The sequence below is a fragment of the Labrus bergylta genome, chromosome 7, assembly GCF_963930695.1.
Source record: "Labrus bergylta chromosome 7, fLabBer1.1, whole genome shotgun sequence".
NCBI classification, from domain to species: Eukaryota; Metazoa; Chordata; class Actinopteri; order Labriformes; family Labridae; genus Labrus; species Labrus bergylta.
In genome coordinates, this window is record NC_089201.1 from 14,766,111 (window position 1) to 14,776,447 (window position 10,337).

General features: G+C 41.9%; 1 protein-coding gene across 1 annotated transcript; it reads left to right on the forward strand.

The window, feature by feature from the left end:
• Positions 1-1,179: 1,179 nt before the first annotated feature.
• On the forward strand, positions 1,180-9,946 carry lmod2a (leiomodin 2 (cardiac) a). Its single transcript, XM_020634953.3, has 3 exons — positions 1,180-1,671; positions 3,320-4,525; positions 6,418-9,946. Exons 1-3 carry the CDS (start codon positions 1,405-1,407, stop codon positions 6,436-6,438), a joined length of 1,494 nt encoding a protein of 497 aa, XP_020490609.2. The 5' UTR covers positions 1,180-1,404; the 3' UTR covers positions 6,439-9,946.
• The last annotated feature ends 391 nt before the right edge of the window (positions 9,947-10,337 follow it).

Consider the following 10,337-nt stretch of genomic DNA (forward strand, 5'->3'; position numbering starts at 1 on the left):
TTCCAAATGTTTGACATTCCCTTTAGTTTTGCCGCCTACAGGTTGTGTATTTTACCCCTGTACTCACAGGGCCAGAGTTCAGGTGTCCTGCCTGGTAAAGCATCCCACCAGGACATACACTCTGGGGTAATCAAACACAAGTGAGACTAACGAGACACAGGTGAGGACACACAAAGGCAGGAATTACCACAAGACATGATACACAGGGGCAACAACTACAAAATAAAAGACCAAACTTGGAAGTAATACAATAAAAATACTCCCAAGGGAATCAAGAAACATCATGTGGAGGAAAGAGAGAAAATAAAATAAGAAAGGAAATGTAAACAAATGAAATACAGAAAACTAAAACAAACAAATCATGACAGTGTTGTCTGTATTTGGATGTGCATTCGTGGTGCATTAATGATACAAAGATAAAGTTAGCAAAATCCAACACCAATAAATACCTCCGGTAATAACTCAGAGAGGGCGAAAGAGAGAGAGAGAGAGACAGACTGTGCTTTTAAATATAAATCTGTTCATTCACCCAGGGCTAAGTTATGCCGTATAAGATCCACTCTGAGTGCCTGCTACTGTGCATAAGGTGTGTGTTTCCTTCTCTTCCAGGCTTCATAAAAATATGTGACCATATGTGAGGTCATTAAAAAGTTGGATTTCTTCCTGCCATGTGCCTCTGTTTTGGTTGGTTTCTTTCAAAGCGTGGTTAACCCTTTCTCCATTTTTTGATTTCACCTGAAAAGTCAAAATTTGGAATTGAAACCAGAAAAGAATCTGACAAATCAATCTGTAATGACATTTTAAAGTTGATCCGTTCTGTTGTAAACAACATTCCCATGGTCCACCGTCACTTTTCCTCACAGCCAGCCAGCGGCCCTGTACTGTCGTAATCCTCTGAGAGTGTTTCCCAGACAACAACACCACCACACTGTGTTTCTAAGTCCTGACACGTTACATAATGTTGCAGAGCTTCATCTCTGATGTTTCCCCCACAGCAATTCGTTCCATCCAATTTCTTCAGAGGCACGAGTCCCTGATAAGCTCTAAGCACAGGCCACTCCGAGGGCTCACATTCCCAAAGTAAGCCTATCTCAATGAGTCCCCCCCCCCCACGTTCAACACCCTAAAAAAAGACAGGAGCATCAGCGGCATAGTGACACTCCCCTTTCTCCACACCACTCTCCTCCAGCTGCTACATGAACAAGGACTCTGATCCGTCTCCGGTAGTCCAAAGCATCCCTGATCTGAAGGAATCTGATGGAGGACAAGTCAATGAGCTAAAGAGGATTCAAGCAGGAGAGCCAGAACAACTTACTGAATATTTAATCAAGCACACGAGGAGGTAAAGTGGAGAAAGACTTGAAGGTAGAGATTCACAGAGTTTGGAAGAAAAGCGCAGAAAGCATGAGTACCTCAGGGTACCGCAGGGACACAAAGAACAACGAGGAGGTGGATGAAGATGAACTTTTGGCCTCTCTCTCCTTTGACGAGCTCCAGGAGCTGGAGAGGGAGCTGGCTGTGCTCGATGACAACATCCCGATCGGCCTGAGGCAGAAAGACCAGACGGCCAAAACACCGACAGGGACCTTTGACCGGAACTCTCTGCTGACATACTGGGAGGAGGAGAACAAGGCGCTGCTTAAAGACAACATACTGGAGCCTGTAGGGCAGGTAAGAGGTCTCAGTGGTCCGCTAAGTTTTATCCATGTACATTTTTAACAACAACAGAGTCACATCCATGATGGTCATTGTCCAGGTAACTGTCCAGTTGGTTCAAAACAAAGGTTGATATCTGGTTTTAAGTATAGAAAAATCTCCAATGTCTGAGAGATCTTTAGAAATCATCAAACAACATCCATGTTTCTTCCACTTCTCCAGTCATCCTTAAGAGGCTAGATTTTCCCAAAAATGTATTTTGTATGCAGCTGATTTTGAATTCATGGGCGTCACAGCAGCTTTGATCGCTGCTTGTACGCTTTTTACCAATTTTCAATCATTCTGACAGGAACTAGAGTAACTAACATGAAGTCATATGCCTCATTTTGCATCTGACACACCTTGTTTTTTTATCTCTTAGATTGAAGAGGGATGGAGGAAATATTTGTGTTTTTAAAATATGTGAAAGGATTTAAACCCCAAACGGCAAGATGATAGATGAACAAGGCGTTAAATGAAAGAGATTGCATCCCAATCATTTTAAGACCCTGACACACCAAGGAGATCGTCGGCCGTTGGTCCTAGTCGGACCTCCAGTGAGCGATCGTTGCTCTGTTTTTTGCGGTGTGTCCGGATCCGTCGATACCCGTCGGCCCCATCTGCCTTTTTTCAGCCGATTCGACATGTTAAATCTGCGTTGGTCGGCGCCCATGAGGTAAATAACTAATCAGACTAAAATTCTTTTTTTTTTTAACCAGTCTGTAAACATTTTAATTTCTAGTGTAAAAACTGCTTTTATGAAGGGGGAGTGTATGTGACTTCCTGTGCTTCTGCAGCCCGCCTCTAGTGGACACTTGATGAACTGCAGGATTTTGCACTTCTGCATTGGCTTCATTTTTCAACACCGGAGATTGCCGCTTTGTAACAAGTGAACAATTGTCACTATCTGTGACAAAGATAATTGTTGTTTAGATCAACGCCCTGAAAGCACTTTGGAAAAAATCTGAATGAAGATTCAGTTTCAATGGGATTAAAAGAAACACTCGAAAAATGTTTCCCATGAAGATCAGTTGACTCCTTATTGTGGATCTAATTCAGTCTGTGAAAACAGTTGTAAAATGTCTCGTGGGGCCATGAAGGGGGAAAAAAAAAAACAGATGACATCCTAGTGAAGCCTTCAGGGTCTTTCATCTAGAGAGGGAACTTTAGTACTCAGTGTTTGAAACCTAAACCCCTACCTGGGAATTAAATTCTGAGGATCTCTGCCTTTGTTGGCTCCTTTTAGTCAAAATGTTAAATGTTCCAGTACAAATAAATCTTCCTGGTTTAAAAAAATCAACACTTTATCACTAGAGAACACATTGAAGTTTCTCTTAAGGACATTAAATGTTTGCAAACTAGGATATGAAGTTATATTCTTAACTCTTTGGCCTAAGTTCTGGGATGTTTTGTTATAAGAACTCTTTAATGATGTAGAAAGTGTCATATATCGAGTGTACTTAGATGTGTGGCTGGAGGGGGAAAAAAAGTCTAAAAATAAAGACTGTGAGAAATGCCAGCTTTAATGACCGTCTGCCAGTGTGGGAGAGGGTTCTTAATTAAAAGTCAAAGGCTGGAGAATGTCAGGGTTCAACCTAATTTTCTGTCCTGTTATTGTGTGCAGGAGGGACGCCCGGATAAGATCATCGCGGAGCAAGTGACAGTCTCCACTAGCATCAAGAGTAAGACTATGGACGGGGACAGAAAGAAGATGTTGCAAAAGGGGAAGAAGGCGCAGAGTGCCGTGAGCAAAGCTGATGCAAAGCAAGATGAAAAGAAAGACGAGTGTAAAAAAGAGGCTCTGATCAGGAGTAGATGTCCCTCAAAGAACGGTGTGTCGGAAGGCACTCGGAGTGAGTCTAGGAGGACTGAAACTGCAAACCCAAACCTGAACACAGACTCTGACAGACCAAGCGGGAACCCGACAATCATTGACAAAACTCTGGAGCAGATCCTGTGTGATGATCCCACCATGAGGGAGGTCAATCTCAACAACATCGAAGACATTTCCCAGGAAACCTTGCTTCGTTTCGCAGAAGCCCTGTGCTCAAACACTAATGTCCACGTTTTCAGTCTGGCCAACACCCATGCGGATGACCGGGTCGCCTTTGCTATCTCCAAGATGCTCAGAGAGAACGGCTGCATCCAAAACCTGAACATCGAGTCAAACTTTGTGTCTGGTCAGGGCATATTGGCTGTGCTGGCGGCACTTCAGCACAACAGGACACTGGTAGAGCTTCGCTTCCACAACCAGAGGCACATCTGTGGGGGGAAGGTGGAGATGGAGATGGTCCAGCTGCTGAGGGAAAACACCACTTTGCTCAAGCTTGGGTACCAGTTTGATCTCCCAGGCCCGAGGATGACGGCAACCAGTATCCTGACACGCAACCAGGACCAACAGCGACAGAGGAGGCTGCAACAGAAGAAGGACCAGAGTCCTCCAGAGGTGTTCGGACAAAGCCCTGGATCGTCTGCAGAAAACAAAACACCAAAGAAGCCTTTACAACCGTCCAAGAAGGTTGAGAATCAGAACAGAAATCCTCCATCTTTAGACCAACCGACGAGAAAGATCGCCGAAATGGTCAAACAGCACGAGGGCTCAAACATCACAAAGAATCAGTCGAACCTGAAGAAGACAAAGTCAAAGAAGCTGAAGAATGGCGCCAATGAAAAGGAGAGTGCAGATATTGTCAAAGACCTGAAGAACTCGTTGAAGCCGTCAGTCCAGAAGAGACGAGACGAGCCGCCACGCCTGCCGCCACCACAGAGGTCAAGTCGTGACGACCTGATGGCGGCAATTCGAGGGAGCAGCATCATGTCCTTAAAACGGGTAAGAGTCCCTGTGAGCCTGTCACTGACAGATCTATGTTTGAGGTTTGAAGGAATTTTGTTGTGCTTGAATGAAGCATCACATTAATAATTGAGCCTCCAAAAGCCATTACACAAGTGTGAACGCCGGCTGTCATTAGAAGACGTCCTCTGTCACTCTGGGAATTCCTCGGCTCTCTGTCAGGTTATAAATATCTTGACCTCTTCACTGCTGGTTGATAAGACTGATTGCTCACAGAGCTGATGGAAAAAGGGCTGATTAGTAGACAAAAAACAGTGTTGTTCACATTTCAGTGAGCTTAAAGAGCTTTAAACTTTAGTGCTAAGAGGAAACAATTTCTCACTCAGGCTAGAAAATACGTCAGATTGTTCGGTGGCCATGCGATTCAGAATATGATTTAAGTAACACCCTGGCATCAATTATGCAATTGCATGGCTCATGGCTATTCAGAGATACGCCTGGTTAAGACACAAAAACAAAGTCCAGTTAGTGTGAATAATAAGATGCCTGGTGTAAAACTTAAAAGATTAAACTGCTGACAAAACCTTAAAAAATGAACTGGTTTTGCATCAGTTTACATGGCAATTTATCACAATAAGATTACATTTATGCAACAGAACTGCTGGGAAATAATTTTTTAAAAGACATCAGCTTGAGTTTTACATACATCTGCAACGTACCTGAAAGTAATGCAGCAGAACACCAAGCGGCAACTTCCTGTATTGAAAAATGAAGCCAATGTGGAAGTGTAAAATTTCACAGTGTCCACTAGAGGCTGGCTCCAGGAACACAGGAAGTCACATACACACCACAGGCAAAAAAACAGTTTTTACAGCATAAATAAACATGTTTACAGCCTGATACAAAAAAAAATCGGTCTGGTTAGTTATTGTCATCACTGGCACACACTGTACAGGTGGGGAACTCCTTCATTGATTTTTTGAAGTGGCTCCATTTTGATTTTATGAACGATACGTGTTATCCATAGTTAGGCGTGTAGCTGACATGATTGACAAGTGGGCAATGTTTAATGGTTTGTAAAGAGGCTTAAAACCCGCCTCAGCTCCAGCTTTCAGCCTGTCGTTAGGTTGACTGAAAGATAGACTGAGACAGCATTTCCAGCATGGTGGCTGCTGCTGATGAGCCCCCAGAGCCCCCTGCAGGAACAGATGGGTGATGTCACTCAGGCTTTGTCCATCTATATTTACAGTCTATGAGCGTGACACAACACGATTTAAGCACTGTAAAACATTGCAAAGAAACTCAAGAACAGTACGTAACAATGCCCCATTACATTACATTTTGTGAAACTTCACAAAACAAAACATGTTACTACATATCATACGACACACATACCAGGAAATGTAAATACTTAAGTTTCTTTACTTACTAACATGGATTGAAGCCAATCAGAATCAGAATCAGAATCAGTTTTTATTGCCAAGTACATTTACACATACAAGGAATTTGTCTCGGTGTATTGGTGCAAAAAACAGTTAACAAAGGAAATAAACAAAAAAGTGACAGATATCCAAACGTTTCCTTCAGGCTTTTATGAGCTTCTTTCTGTGATAGTTACAATTGAAATGTTTGATTTCACAACATCTTTAAAAAGAAAAGATGTCAGTCACATTGTGTTGAGGCCTCTAGAGTTTGATAAAGGGGAACCTATGGTGTCATAATTTGGAGCATTAGGCCACTGACCATGCGGCCATATTGGATGAGTTTGAAGTGAGGCTCTTAAAAGTCCAGTGTCTATCTTTTTTTGATGAATAGACAAAAAAAAAACACTATTAGCATTAACGCAATTAAATACGAAACAGGATTTCTGAATGTTTTTCTCATAAACATCTGGCTGTGACTTATCACCTGTGCAATGTTTTTCTTTTCAGGTGGAACCGACATTGGCCTGAACTCACCTGCTGATCCCACCTAAACTTTTCTCACTTTGTATTGAAATATTAAATTTTTAATTCACACTGAATGTCACTCTTAAATATTATCATATTGAACAACAGATTGCATCTTTTGTGTGTTCCAGATTTCACTGTTGCATTTTTTTAATGGTGAAACATATTGGGAATATTCTCATTTGCAGATCAATATAATTTATGTTCTGACCTAGTTTTTCAAAATAAAACACAAAAGGTTTTCTTACAACACTTACTTCTTACAGCCATTAATATTCTCAGCTTTACTGTTGTTTTTTTCTTTTTCTTTTGTCTCAGGATCAGAACAATACTTAATGGTTGGAAACACTTCAATTTAAACAAGTTAAAGGAGCAGTATATAACTCTGACCCCTATTGTTTAAAATGGGTACTGCAGTCTAAATTCTAAACATTGTAGAGAGCTGTTTCCCCCCGCCCCCTCCTCTCCAGAGTCGATGCTCATGCAGGTTGCCATGTCTTAGTCACTGAAGCTTCAGTGTTTAGCCAGCTTCAGTGTGTAGCCAGCTCTGCGTCGGTCTGTAAACCTTTGTGTTCTAACCTCTCTCCATTTTTCAAAAGCATCTCCAATATTGATCCTAGTTTGAGCACGTTTCTGCTCGGGGGCTTATTAGAAACATGCAGAGGCTTTTTAGGTCGGGTACAATCACTTCTATCTGAACCAGTTCTCTTGGCCACTTCCATCGCTGCAACACCTGTTGGTTTGACCTGATAACTTGTCTCATATCTGGCAAACCGAGGGGCGTCCAAAACGGCCGTGTGGGGGTGTCTTAAAACCACCTACCTTCTCTGGTCCAAACAAATCCAGAGCATTCAGGACCAGAATCTAAAGTTAGAAGGAGGACATACTGGCTGCTGCATTGTTGTCAGAGAAGCCAGCACTTCAACATAGCATGTTTCCTTAATGTCTGATCATATAGTAAGGTCAATTTATTTTTTTTGAATTCAAATGTTTTTATTGATTTTTTCAAGGGCATGGTACATGGAATTAACACACTTATGTTTCAAGGTTACAGTAACCCTTAGTTTACACAAATCGTGGTTTCAGATTTAAGTACACAGATCCAGTGAACATAAACAACTACAGCAGCAAGCTCAAAATGGTGATCCTTTCAGAGATGAGACAGAAAATTATTTGAGCATGTCATCCACCTTTATGTAGTCCCAGAACCTGTCCCAGGGAGACCCCGCCTCCACCCTACTGTCTCTGAGTATTTTTAGCATACACTCATAAGACGCTGTTTCAGTCATTGCACTGACCCATTCTTTTCCATGTGGGGCCTTTGATGTTTTCCAGTGTAGTAGGGTCACATTATCATTTCAGTCACTACACATCTCACTGATTGCTCCTTTAATTTACAAAGGATAGTGTGTTCTTTAGGCTCCAATCTGACATTTGGTTTTACAACTCAGTTTTATTTTTTCAATGAATAACTCGTGTTGTTAAAGACAGCTCCCAGAGAGAATAAACCCGACAACGAACTCACTCAGAGATGTAAGATGAGCAAATGAACTGCAGCTGCTGCTTTACTGTTCATCACTCACAGTTAATAACAAGACAGCGATCCAGACAGGTTTACAGTGTGTGTGACAGGCGATGTGTTTTTCACTGCACTACAGCTGATTATGTTACACTACGAGTCTCTCAATAAAAAACAACAAAAAAAAAAAATCTTTGTTTTGTTGATGTTTTTAAATAGTCTGGGATCATGGGAGTTGTTGTCTTTGTTGTTGACCACATTTGAAAATGGAAATCTGAGGAGACGGAGCAGTAATTCTGGTTGATGCAATGTTTTTAAATGAAGGGGTTGTCCACCTAAATATCTTTTTGACTATTTTTGGTGAGAAAGTTAAAAAGGTCACAGGTTTTAGTACAGTATGCGACTTGCAATTAATCCCTAAATTTCAATAGTTAATTGCGATCAAATTCATTTTTAAGATTTATTTTTGAGGTTTTTGTGCCTTTATTGGAGAGATAGGACAGTGGATAGAGGAAAGAGAGAGCGAGAGCGAGAGAGAGTGGGGAAAGGCATGAGAAATCCAGCTCGGATTCGAACCTGGGTCGCCCGCTTGGAGGACAAAAGCCTATGTACATTCATGGGGTGCACGCATTCACCACTATAATGGTGCCCCGATCAAACACATTTTTAATCGCATGTTTGAAATCCCATTGTTTCTATTAAAAATAAGAATTGTTAGGCTTTTATTTTGAAATGTTGTACTGTCTTAAACTGAGAGTTCTTTACCGGCTGTTTGAATTTGGCCGTGCTTTTATTTTGAAATACAGTAAGGCCCTTCCTGTAGATGGAAGGTTAGGACATGAAGTTAAGCACAGAAACAGTTAGGGATCACAAAGTGAGGTCAAACAGCTCAAAGGAACGGTAACAAAGGTCAAGGTGGGATGTCATAAGGTGGATATCACTTCGTCTGAGAGCTTTTTTTTGAGAGACAAAGACACCCCAAGACCCGAGTGCTCTGAGATTGAGTCAAGACCAAGACCATAAATGTCACTCACTCAGACCGTAACCCAGGAAGGGGGACAAAAATCAAATTATGAATGAATTGATGAAAGAGCTGTTCCCTTCTAATCACGGCGTTGACGGGGGGGGAAAAGCCCATCAGTGTTGGTCATGATTTAAAATCAAGAGTGCGCCCAGTCCAATAAACAGCAGAGCTTGATTATGTAACCTTCTAAATGTGAATCACTCTCTCTCTCTCTCCCTCTCACACACACATAGATTCACTGAAGTTCATTAAACAGCTGCTCAGAGTAAATCTGGACCCCCCGCAGGGAGACACAGAGGGGATTGAAGTCTCAGCGTGTGACCCCTCTTTACATTTATCAAATGCCACTTAAATGTTAGACTAAAGTTTAATTGGCGGAACATTAAATCCTTCTCTTACAGAGTGGTGAGAGACGCAGCACAGTGTCTGCATAACGACTTCTCTGCTGTCCTCTCGTAGACCCGTTGGGAGTAGACGCCACAAATACGTCAGGTTGCTACATAAATAACAATGTTGTAAATATCTGCATGCTGTTGTTTCCTTTTGGACTGACTTATTGGTAAGGTCAAATGGATGCTGCTGCACTTCTCCAATTCTCAAAATGGTCTAGGTCTTGACTCGGTCTTGTAAAATGTCTGAATGTCTTGGTCTTATCTGGGTCTCTGAGCTCTCTGGTCTCCGGTATTTTTTGGTCTTGACTTGTAAAGATGACATATTATCCACCTTTTCAAACAGTCCCCTGTGGTCTAAATGAAACATCTGTGCTGTGCTTTGGTCAAAATATAACATGAATCAAGCACCAGAGGAGGTTTGTGACCCTGTATAAACCAGCTCTCTCAGAACGCTCTGTTTTGGTGTGTGTGTCTCTTTAAATGCAATGAGCCCCCCTCAGTTTTCCCGGTAGACATCACTCCTCGGTAGCAAAAATAAAAATGGCAGACCTGTGCAAAACTTTTACTCTAGTCTGGGGGAGGAGTCCATGGGTGGAGATACCAGGGGAGGGGAGGGTATTTTTCTTTCATCTGAATCTCACTGTGACATCACAAGGAGAGCAAATTTGAGCCGGAGCATTTTCCTCTGTGTTGTAAGACTTATGCAGACCACAAACAAAGGACTGGATGGGTTTATTTCACATTTTGTGGGTCAATAAACACTCAGGTTACCCAAATATATGTTCTAAAACACTGTACAAGTGGATTCTTCACAATATGTACTATTTAAGTTTGATCGGACACACAGGTGCTGACAGGAAGTGACCCGAGGCAGAGCACAGCATTGACAGCTGTTGTTGAGAGTTCTAATCAGAATCAAAACCATCATCATTAAGGTCACAGGTGTTCATAAAGAGCTGGGTCTTTA